The following is a 20,076-nucleotide window of genomic DNA, read 5'->3' as shown; positions in this document are numbered from 1 at the left end:
AACAAGTTTATCTTTAATTCTATGTAAAACATGTATCTTTCATCAAAGTTTACAGTTTATTCTGTTATTTGATGTGGCTCTCTGCAATTTCTCCGGATATTCTGGAGGCATTTCTGAACATGGCGCCAATGTAAACTGAGGTTTTTGGATATAAATATGAACTTTATCGAACAAAACATACATATATTGTGTAACATGAAGTCCTATGAGTGTCATCTGATGAAGATCATCAAAGGTTAGTGATTCATTTTATCTCTATTTCTGCTTTTTGTGACTTCTGTCTTTGGCTGAAAAAATGGCTGTGTTTTTCTGTGATTTGGTGGTGACCTAACATAATCGTTTGTGGTGCTTTCGCTGTAAAGCCTTTTTGAAATCGGACACTGTGGTGGGATTAACAAGAAGTGTATCTTTAATTTAAAATGGTGTGAAATACTTGTATGCTTGAGGAATTTTAATTATGAGATTTCTGTTGTTTGAATTTGGCGCCCTGCACTTTCACTGGCTGTTGTCATATCGATCCCGTTAACGGGATTGCAGCCCTAAGAAGTTTTAAGGGCAGAGAAAGCTTGTTGGACACTAAGAAAGGTTTGTTGTAGAGCGTTCAACACAACATCTTGGGAGGGGCCAGCTGAGTATAAGTATCACCACTTTTGATAAACAGGGCAAAATAGAAATTGGCCTATAACAGTTAGGATCAGCTTGATCTCCCCCTTTCAATAAAGGACGCACCGTGGTTGTGACTAACCTCAAGACATGAGGCAATCAAATATCACTTGACAGTTGTGGAGGCAAGGCAAATGAGAGCTCTCTATTCCTCCTACTCACCCACTGGCTCTATGTCTCAGGAGGACCCGCCCTCGCCACTTTCACTGAGCTGTTTGATATTTATTTGATAACAGGGGAAATAAGTGAGAGGGTGGAACCTTTAAAAAGAACCTGATACGTTTCCTGGAACTGACAAACACTTTATATCACAGTAGATATCAACACTAGAAAACATCAGACGCTAAATTCATGCACAGCCATGCACATAAGAAACAATAGATATCAGGCCATTTATTCTAAATCGGATTGTCTTGTATAACAAAGCAGAAAAGAACAACTTGAAAGTGGGTGAAGTTTTTCTAACATTTGAGCAGATTTGTATTGTTGACTGAATAAGTTATTGTCTAGCCTTATCTTTAACTACTATTCAAAAGGCTTAACTGCACAAATACATTCCTAGCTCTTACAACTGACCCACTCACTGCATGTGCACACACTGGTTGAATTAACGTTCCTTCAAAGTATTGTGATGTGGAATCAACGTTGAAAATACATTGAATTAAAAAAAAATCTATCAACCAGTACTGTTTTCATTTACAGTGCATTCGGAAAGTATTCAGAGCCCTTGACTTTTTCCAGATTGTTACGTTAAAAATATGTTTTTTTTCTCATCAATCTACAAGCAATACCGCATACTGACAAAGTGAACAGGTTTTTAGATTTTTTTTCAAATGTATTAAAAATAAAAACTGAAATACCATATATATATATATATATAAGTATTCAGACCCTTTGCTATGAGACATGACATTTAGCTCAGGTGCATCCTGTTTCCATTGATTATCCTTGAGATGTTTCTACAGCTTGATTGGAGTCCACCTGTTGTAACTTCAATTGATTGGACATTATTTGAAAATGCACACACCTGTCTATATAAGGTCCCACAGTTGACAGTGCATGTCAAAGCAAAAACCAAGCCAGGAGGTCGAAGGAATTGTCCATAGAGCTCCGAGACAGGATTGTCGAGGCACAGATCTGGGGAAGGGTACCAAAACATTTTTGCAGCATTGGAGGTCCCCAAGAACACAGTGGCCTCCATCATTCTTAAATGGAAGAAGTTTGGAACCACCAAGACTCTTCCTAGAGATAGCCACCTGGTCAAACTGAGCAATCGAGGGAGAATCTCTGGTCTGATGAAACCAAGATGAAATTCTTTGGCATGACTGCCAAGCGTCACGTCTGGAGGAAACCTGGCACCATCCCTATGGTGAAGCATGGTGGTGGCAGCATCATGCGGTGGTGATGTTTTTCACCGGCAGTGACTGGTAGACTAGTCAGGATCGAGGGAAAGATGGACGGAGAAAAGTACAAAGAGATTCTTGATAAAAACCTGTTCCAGAGCGCTCAGGACCTCAGACTGGGGCAAAGATTCACCTTCCAACAGGACAACGACCCTAAGCATACAGCCAAGACAACGCAGGAGTGGCTTCAGGACAATTCTCTGAATGTCCTTGAGTTGCCCAGCCAGACCCTGGACTTGAACCTGATCCAACATCTCTGGAGAGACCTGAAAATAGCTGTGTTGCAATGCTCCCATCCAACCTGACAGAGCTTGAGAAGATCTGCAGAGAAGGGGAGAAACTCCCCCAATTCAGGTGTGCGTAGCTTGTAGCATCATACCCAAGAAGACTTGAGGCTGTAATCGCTGCCAAATGTGCTTCAACAAAGTACTGAGTAAAGGGTCTGAATACTTATGTAAATGGGATTTCAGCGTTTATTTTAAATATGCAAAAATTCAAAGAATCTGTTTTTGCTTTGTCATGATGGGGTATTGTGTGTAGATTGATGACGGGGGGGAAAGTATTTAATCAATTTTTTAAATAAAGCTGTAATGTAACAATCTGGAAAAAGTCAAGGGGTCTGAATACTTTCAGAATGCACTGTATATTAGGAACATGTGGTAGCTAACTAGCTTGTTAACTGTTTACAAACAAATTAGTAAATGTGCTCAAAAGCTAAACAGCTACCTAGCTAGTTGATTGCTGAGGCTAGACAAAAAGGACTAGTTTTGAAAGTTGGCTCATCTTATCTTTTTGAACATTCAAAGCAACTGGGGAACATCCATGGCAGGCATTGTCACCTTAGTTTTCTACAGAACTTCTGATTGATAGGAAGCATGAGCACCACCAATCAGCCTTAACCACTGTCCACACAACCGTCATTACTATGACAACTAGCGTAGCCATGTTAGCAAATGACTACTGTCTGAACAAAAACAAATCTGAGTTGGTCACTTGTAACAAAACTGTATTGAGCATTACGGTCTGCAGTGTGAACAAGGCTTTAGTACATAGATGTAGGCATCTGGATGGTAGACTTGTTCTCACTGAGGTGCATTACCCCTCATGTACCAGTAGGAGGCAATGTTCTGGCAGGAACTGGGACTGTAGCTTCACATTTTATTTCAATATATCTCTTTATTTAGGTTGTTGGCATGACATTAAAATAATGACGTTGATTCAAACATACCATTTTACTATTAAAATATGGCCAAATGAAATATGCCTAATCAAATATGAAATTCAACAATTTCAACCACCCAATATAGTATGAAAATGATTAACGTTTCTACGTGGAATTTAACGCAATTTCAATGTATACACAGTTCTGATGATTATGTTGGAATTAGATTGACTGACTTAAATACATTGATGTAACAACCTGTTAGTCAAGTTAAGTTTTACCCTAATTTCAGTGTTTACAAGCTGGTTGAAATGAGATTGAAAACAGTAGTTTGATAACTTTTTTTGAAATACTATTTATTTTCCACATATGCTTCCACGTCACAATACGTTGACAAATTACGTTGAAACAACGTTGATTCAACCAGTGTGTGCACAGTGGGGAGACATTTCACTTTGTACACCCGGCTGTCTCTAGAACAAAATGGATGACTATGACTGTCAAAGGACTGTACACTTCCCTTGGTCCTTCCTAATTCTGGTCAATGATGGGAATCAGCTTCTGACCGTGGGATCCTACAACTGTCTGCTCATGATTTACCTTTCTACAGGGCCATTATATTCACTCCTTTTGTCAAGTTTAATTTGCTCTCACTCAGGTACTGTGGGCTGTTGGGGAAGTCTGACAGTAGTTAGATATGGGGGTGGAAAACAAAACTTGCATACCTCTGTCTCTCTGCAGTCTTTTTACAACTTGAACCACGCTAAACCTCACCGGCTTCCCTCCAACAACCATCTGGTTCCACCACCACCCCACCCCCACACAAGTTAAAAACAACCCATTTTGGGAAGCTTCAAAATGGCATCTCATTCTGAGAAACAACCAAATGTGAAATGATTCCAAATGTCAACAGACCAAACATGGTGAATGTTGACTTGGGTCTCTCGTGCTTTAATTCAGGGAACTCAGAGGGGGCTAGAAGTGGTGGCCCACAGCATTGCACAAGGAGAGGCCCTGTGGAAAACTCAACGACTGTTCGCTAGCTGCACACACTAACCCTCACTGTGCTATTCTTCTATGACTGCCAAGGCTGAAAACATTATTCTGAACACTTTTGGTCAGGACTGTATCGAATTACATATAGCCTAGCTCTCTTTTGGTTTTCCCCTCACATCCCAATATACTTCAACACAGGATTCAGGTTGGGCTAACTGATACCCTTTCTGACAGTACTGCCAAGATACACAGACCCAAAACATTTAAAACTGTCGCCAAAAGAGGATCCCTCATTTATAAATGTAGCCCACACAACTTTCAGCTAGCATTGCTTCCTCCCACTTGTTTTCACTCAGCGAGGTGGAAGGTGAGATATCATGCTATTTCAGTGATATCACACTGGCCGACCTCGTGGAGAGGGTTACACAGGGAATTCCCTCTGCAGTGCACTCACTCAGATAGACAACTCATGTTTTCCATGCCCACTTAATTTATTTACTCTACAAAATCTGTAAGAAACTACAGTAAAAGGTCAAAGACAAACATGGGGAAAAAAACAATTCACCCGCCCTTTGATGAACAGAGAAAGAGAGGTGGGGTAGGTATAAGTCAAACTAAAAAACAAATATACTTATACAACCTTACTAACTGCCGAGGTTTTAGTCATGATGGGTCCCTGGTTCTGCTCTCCCAGACATGGGTGGTGGTGGTAGGGTAGTAGGGGCCACAGAGGCAGGTATTTGGGTGGACCAATTCCATTTCAATTCAGTCAATTCATGAAAAGAACTGACATTTATTTTTAAAGAGGAATTTCCAATTCCATAATTGATGGAAGTTGAAATGGAACGGACCTCAATCCCATTCCTCTCCCATCATCGGTGTCTGCTCCTCTCCTTGTCTTTAGACTTCTTGGGTGAGTGACTACGGCTACTCTCCCTGTGGCCCTTGTCAAGGCCCTCCGGGCAGTGCTTTTCATGGGACTTGCTGTGCTTATGGTGGCCGCCGCCGTCGTCTCTTTCCCTGGAGTGAGAATGCTGCCAGTCTGTCTTTTTCTCCCGCCGGGGTTCCTCCCTGTCCCACTGTAGGTATAACATGGGAGAGAAAGAGGTTTGAGGAAGGTTAGAGAAAAATCTTTGGAGTTGCAGTAACACAGCCAAGTCATACTCCGCGGAATGACTGTATAGCTGGAGTGACTGGTGTCACAACTGTTGAAATAATAGGCCATACCCAAATCACATGAGCCATGCTTACTCATATTGTCACGATCGTCATATGGTGGAAGAGAGGAGGACCAAAGCGCAGCATGGTTAGAATACATTCTTCTATTTATTGAAGACGAAAAACAAAGTACACTTTATAAACTAAACAAAACAACAAACCGATGAACGTGAAGCTATATAAACAATGTGCTGACATGCGACATAGACAATCACTCACGAACTACCTAATGAATATGGCTGCCTAAATATGGTTCCCAATCAGAGACAACGATAGATAGCTGTCTCTAATTGAGAACCAATCTAGGCAACCATAGACATACATACACCTAGACTAGACACTGCCCCATAAACATACAAAACCCCTAGACAATACAAAACACATACATCCCCCATGTCACACCCTGACCTAACTAAAATAATAAAGAAAACAAAGATAACTAAGGCCAGGGCGTGACACATATATTCTTACTCTAATGCTCTGACTGAACATTATTGTGAAACAAAGAACATTTTTCACAAACAATGAGTTGGGGAGACATTTTCAGTCAACCTTGGATTTCTTGGACTTCCTGGTGTCCTTGTTGTCCGAGTGATTGTGCTTCTTGTCTTTGTGTTTCTTCTCAGCATGCCAATGGCTCGTTCCTTCTTCTTCTAAAAGCAGGTCATACTTGGAGCTTTTGGGAACATTAAGTAAAACTTGAGGAAGTAAAGCGAGTAATTCTTTAAAAGGTTTGCCAAGACAACATTTCAAAGAGAAACTCTTTCTTCCAGAGAAATGTAATTTCCTCCAACAGAAACATCTTCACAATAGTTGACCTCTCTAACCTGATTGCTATGTGAAATGGTGCACAGAGTTTAGTTATTTTACACGGTTCTAACCCCTATCGTTCACTTCATATGAATAGCAAATATAAAAACATTTAAGGATACTCTGGCTTGGGTTTGACTTTATCCTTAAGAGCTCATTTGTATCCCACGTCTTTTTCATAGGCCTTGAAGTCATCCTTCGTATACTTCCCACCTAGAAAACCAAAAAATACCTTGTTAAGTTCTCTACCTAGAAGAGAAGGTAAATGGCACATCCTTTAGCTAAAGTGCCTGATTAAGGCTTAAAGTCTCTGAAAGTATATATAATGCAATTACTGAAAAACCCAAAATATTAAAAAGAAGTTAATGAGTTATGTTTTAATAAGTGATTACCTTTGCTTTTCCATTTAATCTTTGAGACAGACTGGCTGAAGTCCACATGTACACGTCGGTCATCTATGAGCACGTTGTCCATCTTGAAGAAGGCCTTTTCACAGTCCCCCTCCTGTGGAGAGAAATTACATCAATTATATCTAAGAGGGTCAACTGAGCCCTGATGTGTATAGTGAATAAGGAAACAACCTATCAATTCAGTAAACAAAACTCTTTCAAGTGAATTAATGTGTACTCTCTCAATTTTGACTAACTGGTGCCCTCTATTTGTATTCTGCATAACTGCACTTAAACGATTCCAAAATGAATCGCTTTTTAGCTTAGTCTTGATTTGGACTTGTGAATCTGGGTGGATAATTTTTCAACGTTTAAAGAGGGTTAAAATTACTTTATGCTAACTCATGGTACATAGAAATCAAGTGAAAACCAAACAAATACACATCTTTTCAAACTCAATGAAAGCATAGCACAGAGACTCTCCTGACTTCAAGCCTCTGATGATCTCACAGCTGTACAGAAATAAGAACATGTTAATATAGGATAATACACCAATATTCTACCAAGTCTCCTTTCAATTTCAATATTGAAATGGTTAGGACTAGGTCTATTTCTAATTAAATATGTATCGTAGTGTCATGGAGGCCAGTATGTTGAAATAGACAGGGTGAAGGAGTCTATCGTACCATTTAATAAGTCCGAAGCGAGAGAAGATGATTTCCAGGTCCTCATTTGTGGTCACAGGGTTCAGCTTACACGCAAACAGAACATTCTCCGGAGGTTTCACTTGCGCATCAGGAAGATCACCCACCTACACAAGCACATATGCACATAAACACATACACACGGCAACATCTCAAACCACAAAACTCTCATAAAACCACCATCTAATCTTTACAACACTAATATGTTTACCAGCTAATTAACTACTGTTGGGTTCTTCAACAGCAATCAGTACACAAAGTGGTAATGTGGAGTGTTACAAAATCTCCTCTGCCATCACACCTGAAAGTATGTGCATCCTCTACAAGGTTAGGTGGACAGAACCACAAGACCCCCATCTCACCATCTCCAGAAGGATGGCCTGGGTCTTGGTCGCCTCCTCCTTCAGCAGCTCATCCAGCTCCTCAGCCTCCTTACCATCTGTGTCGTTGATCACTTCCTCTGCTCCAATACGACCACTCTGCACACCAATGAGGGTTTGACTTTGCAAATCAACAAAAGGTGTACAGTACATAACATCAAAAAATCTAAAGTAACATCACAGTTACTTTTGTTCAGGTATTGAGAAAATCCTTCACCTTTCCTTTGATGAACAGAGAAACTATAAATTAAACTTTATGGCTTTTTATGAAAGTAACATTGTTTACAAATTGTTCAAATTTCATCCGCTTTTGCTCTGAAATGGGAGATATGCATTGCTTTGACTTCAAATGGTACCGAAAGTACCCAGTCACTCACATCCAGCTGTTCCTTGGTAGGCTCGGGGGAGCGGTCCGGCACGGGCAGGTTAGCAGGGTCATCGAAAGTGTCTTCCAGGATCACAGTGTGGTTTATCCTGCAATGACACAAAACAAGTATCACACCTCTCTTCTCCTCACTTTATACTGGGATGTCTGAGTAGGTCATTGCATCTACACCTCTGTATGGGAGCTATTCATGAGGGAATTTAAAAGTGTATTAAATTCTATTCTAATTTACCCCTAACATTGCTGCTTTTAAATATGGTTCAAGGAAATGAAATCTGCTGACCTGATATCCTGAAAAGGGATGAAGTCCTTATCAACGAAGGTGTCATTAATCTTATCCAAGACGCCAATACCCTCTGACATCTCACCTAACACAGTGTGGACCTCACCAGTGGTGATCGGGAACTGGGGGGTAAAGAGATTGTTACAGCACAAGTAAGCTGACCTGAACATTTATGAGATTTCAGACGCTTGCTATCTATCCTGCTCGAATCAGTAGGCTAACTTTGTTGTTTTCAAACTGCAGTTAAATCGAACCTTTATTTAACTAGGCAAGTCAGTTAAGAACAAATTATTATTTACAATGACGGCCAAACCCAGTTGACGCTGGGCCAATTGTGCGCTGCCCTACGGGACTCCCAATCACGGCAGGTTGTGATACAGCCTGCATTCGAACCAGGGTGTCTGTAGTGATGCCTCTAGCACTGAGATGCAGTGCCTTAGACCGCTGCGCCACTTGGGAGCCCAAAATACTGAGGAGTTGGATGGCAGTTTTACCAACCTGAGAACCATGATGGTCACTGCCATTGTTTACCATGGACACCATCCCCTTCTTTCTGTTTGATCCATGGGTTTTTCTTTGCATCAAAGAAGCGGGCCTGGTCTCCATAAAGTTTACTGGTGGTATAGAAAAGACATAATTCAATTTACATTTTAGTCATTTAGCAGACGCTCTTATCCAGAGCGAATTACAGGAGCAATTCGGGTTAAGTGTAGCCTCTTTTAGAAACCAAGAGTGAAATATTTACACACTCGTCTCTAACATGTAGGCTCAGCAATGCCGAACAGTCCCATTACAAGTCAGAATGTTGTTCTAACTTTTTCGGCTGATTTTTCCCTATGTCTGAAGTACTCTGATATAAAGATCCACAGGGAAATGCTATCAACCCGACCTTCAGTACACTGGTCTGTATATCGGTTTGTATCCGGTTTTATTTTCAATGCTGTTGCAATTCGCACATGACAAACCGAACCACAGACCAAACAGCAGACACTTCCAGCTGATTATGAGGAAACATGCTTCGGTCAACTACGTTCAGTTACATTCGGCTATTGTTTACATATTGTGCATCACGTGCAATGAGTCTAGAGATTGAAAACACAAGGGACATACCGGCGCTGAAAAAAAGTTGAATAAACAACACTCGCCTGTGAATACCATATATCCTGTTCTTACCGCCAAAAGGATCAACAGCATGTACAACTGGTAAAGTAAGTGTAAATATCATTGTATTCAACATTCTGGCTTGTAGAGACCATTGCGTATTTTTAAGGGCTACCTCGGTCAGACTGAAAATCAATGGAGTAACCATTGGAGTAAACGTTCAGGCAAGGTTAAGTGCTTTGCTCAGGGCACATCGACACATTTTTCACCTATCAACATTCCTGTAATAAATAAAAAACAGCTGTGATGATTTTAGACATTGATGCTGATGAAATGGACTGACCCATAGACAGATTCTCCACCACAGCCAGTCCCAGTTGGATCTCCAGTCTGCACAATAAAGTCTCTTTGGACATTGTGGACGAGGCAGTAGTTGTAGAATTTGATTTTGCATAACTTTAAAAAAGGAGATTATCAGCATTATGAGAGCAACACATCACAAGACATTAGGAATTCCATAGCCGTTGATCCTGACTCTCAGTTCCATTACAATCACACATAAGAATCATTGGAGAAAAAAGGTGTCTTCTGTATGGGGGAGTTTTGCGATAAGGTTTTGGATACACAACTTTATAGGGTTAGGGTGCCCACACTGCCATATTTCCATGTTACATTGCTTGTTTACAGAAGACAGACGGAAGACAGAGTGGAGTACCTGTAGTAATTAGCTATCTGCATCTCTGAACACCTGTGCGTAAACAGAAGATGGACGCCACAAACGTGTTGTCACTGAAAAAATACTGTCAGCTGCAACTGTGTTAAAACCAGTCAAAACAGTATACAGCAGTGGAGGCTCTTCAGAGGAGGATCATCCTCAGTGAATTTCATAAAAATAGTGAAACATTTAAAGTTATTGTTTTCACATTAAAACATACTGTTTTGCAATAAAGGTCTACAGTAGCCTCAACAGAACTCTGTAGGGTAGCACCATGGTGTAGCCGGAAGACAGCTAGCTTCTGTTCTCCTCTGGGTACATTGACTTCAATACAAAACCTAGGAGGCTCATGGTTCTTACCCCCTTCCATAGACTTACACAGTAATTATGACAACTTCCGGAGGACATCCTCCAACCAATCAGAGCTCTTACAGCATGAACTGACATATTGTCCACCCAATCAAAAGATCAGAGAATGAATCTAGTACTGAAATAATAAGCTACTGCTAACTAGCACTGCAATGCATAACGTGGTGAGTAATGTTAGGGTACTCAGAGAGAAAGACAAGTTGAACAGGTTTGAACTAATTAATTAATAAAAAATGGAGGAGGGAGAGAGAGAGCTAACTATATATATTTTTATAACATTTTTTACTTTTACTTAAATTACTTAGCAAATGCAGCTAGCTAGTTTAACCTACTCAAACAGAGAGTGATATTACCGAAGTAAAGACAGTTTCAGGTTGGATATTCGCCGGATATTCGCCTGTAGTTTTCCTTACGTCCACCAACAGCAGTTAGGGACCGTCAACATATTGACAAATCTAATTTTTCTAATTTCAATAGCTCTTTAACCATTACTCCTAAAACATTCAAAACTGGTTGTAGCTAACCCGATGGCATAGACACACATTTTATTTTTGTCGATTTACATCTCACACTATTTTAAAATATTTTTTTAATTTTTTTAAATTTCAATAGCTCTTTGGTCATATGACCTACTGACTTCAAACAAGTTTCAGAATGTACACTCAGTGGGCCTACACATTGCACACCCTTTAGTTTGTCCATTTTCTTCTCACATTTTTTTACATAAAATGTGTAAACGTTCAAATTGCAATAGCTCCTTGGTCATGTGACCTACTGACTTCAAACAAAGTTCAGAATGTCCACTGACTACCCTTATGTATTGCACACCCTTTAGTTTGTCCATTTTCATCTCAAGTTTTTACATTAATTTTTCAAACATTCAAATTCCAATAGCTCCTTGGTCATGTGACCTACTGACTTCAAACAAGGTTCAGAATGTCCAGTGACTACCCTTATATAGTAGTCACTATAGTTATTCCACTGTACTGGATCTAATACATATTAGCATTTTACATACATTCATAAGTGTAATAACTTTTTATAACATACTGTGAAAAACTCTCTTGGCTGCTGGCTCTGTCACTTTCAGACATGCTCAGAGCAGACTGAAAGGGAAAGGTAGCTCTTGACTTGAACCACAGGGGTTCTCTGTAAAGAGAGAGTAATCCAAAAGGCACAGACACACTCCTTGACTTTCAATTGGCACCCTTGACCTGTATGTATTCTCTCCTGATTGGTCTCTGTGGTGCTTAGTCAATGGGAACTCCGTTGCCGGCCCCATCATAAAGTTTTTACACAGTCTGGCAGTCTGACTAAAGTGCCAGAGGTATGAGGAGAGACATCCTCCTTTGTATTTATGGTAACAAATATTTCCTAACACTTTGGATCCTATTCTTGACACAATGCGTCAATGCAAAAAAAAAAAAAAAAAAATTACTGTCCATGAGTAACCTCAACCTTGTGGGTATGTGGGTGTTTGGGCCAATAAAGTGACAACTCAATTTTACCACTGACTAGTCTCTCATGCCCCTATGAACGGGGACACAGGGCAATAGTTTTTCATCTAAACCAGCCATTTTTTACTGGAGTACACTAACCACTAATTGGGGCTCTTTTCTTGAAACACAGTAGCAGTTTACCAAATAAGAAGTCAAGAAGATCAAAAAGTAGATTGTTGTAAGGGTGTATTACATCCTGTGCTGGTCCCATTGTCATATCCATTCTGGATTCTGAGTGGTAAAATCATAGCTGAAAAATGCCTCTATGCATGTGTATACTGTATGTGGGAATGTCTGTCCTACATGTAGTGTTGATACATGGAATATTCCACATGGAATATTCCTCAACTGCATATATCATAAATTGCTATTGCAAATAGAAGTATTATGTTCAACAACTGACATTTTCAGATATTATTTTGACAAACACACTTTAACACACTTTGGTGCTTACAATTAATTCTCGATTGTCATAGACTTAGACTGGAAACTGTCATCTGTGATCTTTGTGATATGACTTTCTTTAAGCACGTACTGATGAAACTGTCAGTTAATATTTTTTTCTTAAAGTCTACAAACACTCTACATTTATTCACTCTGTGATAGGGTTGGATCCTATATGCTACTTTTATTATTCTCCTGTAAATGGTTCAGTGCCTATAATTTAGGTTGTGTGTAGAATGGGGTATAAAGGAAATTACCTCTATTAGATTATAGTGATAAGGAAATCAGCATACCGTTTTGGCCTGTGTATTAATTTGCCTGTAACTAATCAGAATTCCATTATGTTTACATAAAAAAGAGAATACTTCAAAATGAGAAGATCCTGCCATGGAAAAGACAACTGGGTGAACTTAAAGTGGAAAGGATGGGAAATAACTCACACCATGCAACAGGACACCTTCAGCTGCGGGGTCTTTGTAATGCAGGTTTGATAGTTATATTTTCAATAATGAATGGTTCGCTGTTATGTGACAATTAGGTCAAAAAGTCTATTTTATTTTTTGGTGTAGATGGCCAAGGAAGTTGCACAAAACTTCCCCAACATCCCCTCCCAAATTGATATAGAACCTTCACAAAAAACACATGGAGCAACTGCGAAAAGAAATGGCTGAGGATATACTAAAAATATCTGGTATGTAATGACATTTAATTCAAAGTAAATGTAAATTCTTTATTTTTATGTAGTTGTGTGGGACAGCCATATGTTCAGTTCATGCCTATGATTTCAGAGTTCAACAAAGCCAASAACTGCTTCAKGTGTGCCACTGATAAAGAACCTGGATGTGGCCCAAAGACTGACTGGGTTAGTAACTTTATTTAACATGTTTATAATCTTTTGACAACAGTGACGGCATGCAAGACAATTTATTATATAACACAATGGATGGCTAATTCGTCATACTGCATTGATATTTGATATAATTTATAACGTGTTACATTTTGTTTTGTTTTAGATTGAATGTTTTGCATGCCAACGGTGGTTCCATGTGCTGTGCCTAGGAATGAAGACAAAAGAGTTCAGAGTGAAGAACACAAACTGGAAGTGCTGTCTGTGTTGTTGAAAATGTATGCTATACCCTATCCACACTGAAGAGGCTCTGAAATGTACATCAACCAGGGATAAAGAGAAAGTTAACACTGTGAAATGTTTTGTACTTATTTGAAGTAAAGTGTATGTTGACATGTTGGAAAAGATTAAAGGTCTACAATTTATGTTTAATTTTTCAATATTCAATTTTCATTCATTGATTTTCTGGCCACCATTACTGTGGTTACATGTTCAGTATATGTATTGCCCAGTAAACCCACTGCAGCCTACCTCACTAGCTCACTCTCCATCCCTGCTTTGGACAATTAATAACATGACTCTCGTACTTTGCCCTTTTCCTTTATGGTTGATATTAACGATGAAAGGAGATATTATCTGTCTCTCCTATTGTGTTGTTAAATACTGTTGCAAAATTTAAAAAAAAACAGGGAAAATAAGTACTTAGAACTACCAATTATTGTAGATAAATATTAAAGAAAAGGGTTAACACAACACTGGACCCCCTAATTGTCAAACTAATATTAATGTACAACAATATAGAAGATACATGACTAGAGGTTATGCAATATGGGTGTATATCCACTGCACGCTTCTTAGGTGTGTAATTTACATGACCAAGGAGCTATTGAAATTTAAAACTATAAAAAATGTACGTTATACTGCGTGATTTTATAGTACACAAACAAGTGTGCAATATATAAGGCTGGTCTGTGGACATTCTGAAGTTTGTTTGAGTCCAGTAGGTCACATGACCAAGGAGCTATTGAAGTTTTAAATCCTGAAAAATTCATGTAAAATCAGGTGAGATGGAAATGGACAAACTATAGGGTGTGCAATGTGTAGGCCCAGTGAGTGTACATTCTGAACCTTGTTTGAAGTCAGTAGGTGACATGACCAAGGAGCTATTGAAATTGTATTTTATTTTTATTTTATTTAATGTACAAACATGTGAGATGAAAATGGACAAACTAAAGGGTGTGCAATGTTTAGACCCACTGAGTGTACATTCTGAACATTCTGAGTCCAGTAGGTCACATGACCAAGGAGCTATTGAAATCTGAAAGTTTGAAAAATTCATGTAAAAACATGTGAGATGAAAATTGACAAACTAAAGGGTGTGCAATGTGTAGGCCCACAGTGGACATTCTGAACCTTGTTGGAAGTTAGGTCACATGAGCAAGGTGCTATTGAAATTTAAAAAATGAATGTAAAAACGTGTGAGACAAATTAACAAACCAAAGGGTTTGCAATATAGAAGGGTAGTCAGTGGACATTCTGAACCTTGTTTGAGTCAAGTAGGTCACATTGAAATTCGAACGTAAACAAGTTTGTACTTTGTTTACGTTCCCTAACTAATTCAACTAGGAATACAAAATGCTGCTCACATTTCCACATGTTTATTCGTTTTGGAAAGCGAATTAATGTCCAAATCATGAAAATAAGACCTGTGCAATGTTGTGCGAAATTTTTCCAGCATCAGGACACTTATTTGGAGTCTGTGGCTCAAGTGGTTTGAAAGCGCGAATATCCAACTTGAAACTGTTTTTACCTCGGTGGAACTCTTCCAAGTCAAGGTAAGCTTTTGGTTTTACAAATGTATTGCCACCGGTCTAACTGCTAAACTGTTTACTGACTATACTGCATGATTGTAGAGGGTTTACTAACGCGTTAGTTATTAACTATGAAGCTACTTTAGCTAATATGGTGACAACGATGTAGCGGTTATGATATGGAAAAGTTTTCGCTAGGTCACAGGCAGCTGATGTGTTGTGCATTGAAGCCCACAAGCAAAGGGAAAATGTGAGAAGAGGAGAGCACGTAGATGCGAGAACGAATACAACAAGCTGTTTGTATGTGGCTATGAAAGTGAACTTTTTGTGCGCGATCAGGGCTGTATTCATTCCGCCGATTCTGTTGAAAAACGTTTCGTAAACGGAACGAAATGGGGATAAACATATGAATTTGTCCAATAGAAACTCTCGTTTACAACTGTTGGACTAATGACAACTACACCAGAGCCTAGACCTACTAGATGCAGGCAAGAGTATGCACCACTGTCTGTCACCTCAAATATTTCTCTCGACTACGTTGTGAACTTCTAGAACCGTACCGCAATTGAGAATTGATTCACGTTTAGATTGAGAATTTGGCTGTTTTGGCTTCCAAACCAATTCGTCTTTAAACAGAAAATGTACGGTCCTTGGACTTTAAGGATTAACGTGAGACTCCTTTAGACCATTAATATTGGGCTAGGAATTCTCTCCCGGCCTTAGTTTCAATGATCCACCACATCAACACAGAGTAACCTGTCATATTAAGCGTATCCATGGCAATCCTATGTTTCTGAAATGTTAGCGAGTTATCTGAAATATAATACTAACAAGTTAGCTAACATTTAGCTTTACTAGCTAGCTAGCAATATGCTATAGATTGTCAATGATTAGCAATCTTGCTAGCAGTAGAATAAAAGTTTAATTTGAGCAAATGCCATTATTAAATGTAGGCTGTGTGTAACCAGACATTAACGTTGGTGCATGTTTTCTTACTTTTAGGCCGTTCTGTAAATAAATAAATGACTATATCACCAAATGTTGTTTCAAGAAGAACCGCCATGCTTGCGCACGCGCTCTTGATTGATTTCGGTGTCACTTGGGCCGGGGGTGTTGTTTCCTCCACGATCATACGACAGCTAGAAGATGGCGATGAAACGAACATCAATTTATACTATATGTGTACTGTTTATGTCATTCATTTTCGCTGAGTCTTCACCTCGACAATTGAACACGGTAGGAGACGACTCTACCACTAGATAGCTACATGAATTTGGGGGGCAGGTAGCCTGGTGATTAGAGCGTTGTGCCAGTAAGTTAACCGAAAGGTTGCTAGATCGAATCCCGGAGCTGACAATGTAAAAATATGCCGTTCTGCCCCTGAACAAGGCAGTTAACCCACTGTTCCCCGGTAGGCCGTCATTGTAAATAATAATTTGTTCTTAACTGACTTGTCTAGTTAAATAAAGGTTAAACAAATAAAAGTAACGTTCATCTTGGTAGCTAGCTAACGTTATTTGGCTAATGGATGCTAACGTTACCTTTTGTTGCTATCTGACTCATTGCAGCTAGCTAATGTTTGTGTTGTTAGCCAGGTTGCATGAGCGTAATACTAGCAAGCTAGAATGCCCTCAAGTATGTCACTCTCGAATGTTTTGGTGAATACCTTGCTGCCTACCACATTAGCTAACTTATATCATGATCATAATAATGAATGGCCGCTTTCCTATTCTTGATTCTCACACAGGAAAGTATTCTGATCAATGTGACAGCAGGGACATTGAATGATACACAGGTGCAGGAGTCCAACAACTTGCAGGTAAGCTATACTATGATGTAGTGGTCTATGATTAAGCCTGTCAGAATGGTATTGAATAACAACATAATGTATAGCTCAACACATGTTCATTTTCAGATTAACCTGAATATTTCAGTGGATGAAGAGCAGGTGCTCATCAATGACATCCCTGTGGAGTTGTCAGGGGTGACCAGGTTGAATTGCCAAGCCTTGCTGTGTGAGTAGTGAAAATGTTTCTGGTGCTTATAACTTAGCTACAGCACAGCATTCTGCACCTGATTTAAAACAGCCTTTCACTTTGTTTACAGTGGATACCACCAATGGCACAAGTGAATTTGAATCTGGTGACTATGTCTCCACTGTCACCCGGGTGATGGTGAGCCAGAATCGCTTGTGGAGTGATTCAGAAGAGGTGGTGGCTCTCCAAGTGTTCAGCGAGGTCATTGAGATGGAGGGGAAAAAGGTAAAGTTAGTTTATTGAGAAAAGGACAATAGAATAATGGTGTTAGGATATTTATGTAACAGCTAAATGAGCATATTTGCACCATGGTGGTACAATGATGGAAAATCTGTGCTCTTATGGCTTTGTATCCTTTTCTATCATTTAGGTCCAGCAGCCAGAAATGTGTGAAGTGAAGATACTGATGAGCCCCAATTTCCAGACGCTTGCTCAGTATACCAACACCTATCCCATTGGACACAGCGAGATTTTCAGGATCCCAAGGGAAAATGATGTGGTCATCACAGATCCAACAAATCCCAAAAAATGTATGCAAGAACAGCCATTTTCGTTCACTTTTCATCCTCTCACATGAAAAGAACAAGATAACTGATTTCCATTGCTAAAGCAATGTTCCTAAATCAATTTGTGAATGATAATGATCCACTTCCTTCTGCTCAGCTGAATACCAAGTGATGTCCCAGACCACCAGTCATTACCCTCTGAAGCATGCGGACACCACCCAGGAGGAGACTGCTGCCCCAGGCAAGCTCCCGGAGACTCCCCTCCGCATGGAACCAGACCTACTGTATGATAACAATGATGAGCGTGATGACTTAGGAGGGCTGTTGGATCAGATGCAGACAGAGGCACCACTCAAAGAATCTATCTCTTCTTACAGTGTAAGTAAATTCGACATTGGATCCAAATCCGTGCTTCTACACCTGCATTGCTTGCTGTTTGGGGTTTTAGGCTGGGTTTCTGTACAGCACTTTGAGATATCAGCTGATGTACGAAAGGCTATATAAATACATTTGATTTGAAATCGAATATTGCAAAATTCCTTTACTAGAATGTGCTCTGGACTTAAAATCTGTTTGCAGGCCATGTGTCGATGGGTGGAGGAGGTGAGGGACCGCCTGCGACGCTTCTGGTCTGAGTCCTTACCCCTGTTCTTCTTGGTCATGTGGGTGGTAGTGATTGGTGTGGTTGGGTCAGCGGTCATTGTCAAGATCCTGGACATGTTCTTCCCAACATGCGAACACAAGTACGTTTTCACACAGGTCCTGTTGAACCTGCTTACATGATTGTTGTAGAATTAAATTAAACATTGCCAGGTCAGTGTGCAGGATTTTACCTTAGTGCCAAGACCAGTTAATTGGGCACATCTGTTCTCATCTTTTCTTAACTGTGATGCTCATGATAATGTACTTTTCCTCTAGGGGAATTTTCCATTTAAATCATGTGACTCTGATGCCGGAAGATGAGAAACACACCCTGCTGGAGAACATTGAAATAGAGGTAGAGGAGGTGAAAAGACCTTCAATGAAAACTGAAGAGGAGTCTGATTGCATCTGTTGAAAACACAATGCATTATGTGGTTAGAGAAACCATAATCTCTTTGTAGCACTTATTACACATGCATTGCAAACATAACATGTTTAACTTTATTTCTCAAACATTATACCCTCCTTTCAAAGAAGGAATCTGAAATGTTACTAATGGAAGCAGGGCTGCATACTGCATTACTTTTCATATTATGATTGTGTTACCTCACAGTGCCTCTGTAACCATTCTACTTTGCATTATGAAATACTGACTTCCTATTGGTTTATTTTTGATTGCTCATTTCATAATATTTTATCATTCTGACTGGAGGATTGAACTGAGGATTTGGTGTTTGTTTGCATGCAACTTTAAATCATAAGACAAACAGCTTTTATTTACTGTATTTGAACCAGTGCATAATATTGTCAGCCTCACCAATGCAACAAAACATTTTTACGTTGGTATTACATTTTGACTGAACTTGACTGGCCTGCGCTTAGGTTCATTAAAGGACAGGTGGTCCTAGTCTTGCACCCATCATTATGAGTGCAGTGTCGGAACAGAGAATGAGTTAATATGAGATCTCATTACAACCATTTCAATTGATAGAGACGGCAGTTAGTTCTTATAGCAGAATGATCTCTGTCACAGAACATTGCAGATAGACCTGGAAAGTATAGAACAGACATTAACTGCTTTAGAGAGTCATGTCCTGTCTATACAGTCCGTTTCTGTTCACTCTGAATATACTCCTGCTTTATGCCTTGAAATGTATGAATATGGTTACTGGATGTTCTTTGCAATGTGAGTGAATGATAATGGATGTTCTCTGCAATGTGAATTACTCGCAATGGCTGTGCACAGTCAACAGACATCTGAAGCTACACTGATAGGACCTTATACACTTTAGTCTCAGAATATAGTTAAATAGTCAAACCTACTCCTCTCCCAATAGCTTATTGGCTGGTTTGCCTCAAAGCAGGCTAGGCATGACCAAAATAGAATTGTATCAATGTGATTCTCAAGATTAGGCTCCTGGTTGACATATGGGGCCCTGGCACATTGACTTAGCCATAGTATGGAATGCAGTTGGCTGTCAATGAAACAACTTCATAATAGGAAACTGCATGCTGATTTGAACTTGAGTGGGTGAATTAGAACTTAGAAGCAAAAGGTAAAATAACTATGGTGCCTGAATTCAATTTCAATCTTGTGTTTTACTAAACGCATGGGAGCATGGCATGTGTGCATCATGTATTTTCATTCAAATCAAACTGTACATTGAATTCCCAAATCCTGCTCAATAAAAATGTTTATGTAAATGTTCTTGT

At 39.5% G+C, this 20,076-nt stretch overlaps 2 protein-coding genes and 1 long non-coding RNA gene across 7 annotated transcripts; 2 read left to right on the top strand and 1 right to left on the bottom strand.

Annotated features, from left to right (window-relative positions):
- Positions 1–4,691: 4,691 nt before the first annotated feature.
- LOC112068178 (peptidyl-prolyl cis-trans isomerase-like 4) lies at positions 4,692–11,293 on the bottom strand. Of its 2 annotated transcripts, none has more exons than XM_070438063.1 (10): positions 9,838–11,293; positions 8,892–9,007; positions 8,394–8,515; positions 8,103–8,199; positions 7,708–7,824; positions 7,328–7,452; positions 6,645–6,756; positions 6,375–6,465; positions 5,476–6,118; positions 4,692–5,303 (listed from the first exon to the last, which is right to left on the bottom strand). In XM_070438063.1, the coding sequence occupies exons 1-7, from the start codon at positions 9,908–9,910 to the stop codon at positions 6,708–6,710; spliced, it is 699 nt and encodes a 232-aa protein (XP_070294164.1). In that variant the 5' UTR covers positions 9,911–11,293; the 3' UTR covers positions 4,692–5,303; positions 5,476–6,118; positions 6,375–6,465; positions 6,645–6,707. The 2 variants fall into 2 exon arrangements, with proteins under 2 accessions (XP_070294164.1, XP_023991015.1); XM_024135247.2 differs by having other exon boundaries at positions 5,995–6,118.
- Positions 9,294–13,800, top strand: LOC112068179 (uncharacterized). Of its 2 annotated transcripts, none has more exons than XR_002893533.2 (5): positions 9,294–9,596; positions 12,880–13,006; positions 13,091–13,212; positions 13,310–13,383; positions 13,535–13,800. It is a non-coding gene; the product is annotated as an uncharacterized lncRNA (long non-coding RNA). The 2 variants fall into 2 exon arrangements; XR_002893534.2 differs by having other exon boundaries at positions 9,294–9,601.
- Positions 13,801–15,499: 1,699 nt separating this feature from the next.
- On the top strand, positions 15,500–20,071 carry LOC112068177 (glycoprotein integral membrane protein 1). Of its 3 annotated transcripts, none has more exons than XM_024135246.2 (8): positions 15,500–15,667; positions 16,927–16,998; positions 17,095–17,194; positions 17,286–17,440; positions 17,586–17,745; positions 17,879–18,099; positions 18,301–18,464; positions 18,640–20,071. In XM_024135246.2, exons 1-8 carry the CDS (start codon positions 15,662–15,664, stop codon positions 18,776–18,778), a joined length of 1,017 nt encoding a protein of 338 aa, XP_023991014.1. In that variant the 5' UTR covers positions 15,500–15,661; the 3' UTR covers positions 18,779–20,071. The 3 variants fall into 3 exon arrangements, with proteins under 3 accessions (XP_023991014.1, XP_023991013.1, XP_023991012.1); XM_024135245.2 differs by having other exon boundaries at positions 15,514–15,673; XM_024135244.2 differs by lacking the exon at positions 15,500–15,667 and adding an exon at positions 15,715–16,415.
- Positions 20,072–20,076: the final 5 nt, after the last annotated feature.

This window comes from Salvelinus sp. IW2-2015, unplaced genomic scaffold, assembly GCF_002910315.2.
Source record: "Salvelinus sp. IW2-2015 unplaced genomic scaffold, ASM291031v2 Un_scaffold211, whole genome shotgun sequence".
Lineage (NCBI taxonomy): Eukaryota > Metazoa > Chordata > Actinopteri > Salmoniformes > Salmonidae > Salvelinus > Salvelinus sp. IW2-2015.
This window is presented reverse-complemented; position numbering and strand designations above follow the sequence as displayed.

Excerpts from the sequence above, each read along its gene's own strand:
- LOC112068177 (XM_024135244.2), top strand. The coding sequence starts at position 16,326 with ATGGCGATGAAACGAACATCAATTTATACTATATGTGTACTGTTTATG. Across the intron at positions 16,416-16,926 it reads CACCTCGACAATTGAACACG|GAAAGTATTCTGATCAATGT; the intron begins GTAGGAGACGAC and ends ATTCTCACACAG. Across the intron at positions 17,746-17,878 it reads TCCAACAAATCCCAAAAAAT|CTGAATACCAAGTGATGTCC; the intron begins GTATGCAAGAAC and ends CCTTCTGCTCAG.
- LOC112068178 (XM_070438063.1), bottom strand. The coding sequence starts at position 9,910 with ATGTCCAAAGAGACTTTATTGTGCAGACTGGAGATCCAACTGGGACTG. Across the intron at positions 9,008-9,837 it reads GGTGGAGAATCTGTCTATGG|TAAACTTTATGGAGACCAGG; the intron begins GTCAGTCCATTT and ends CTATACCACCAG. Across the intron at positions 6,757-7,327 it reads CGCTTCGGACTTATTAAATG|GAGGGGGACTGTGAAAAGGC; the intron begins GTACGATAGACT and ends TTCTCTCCACAG.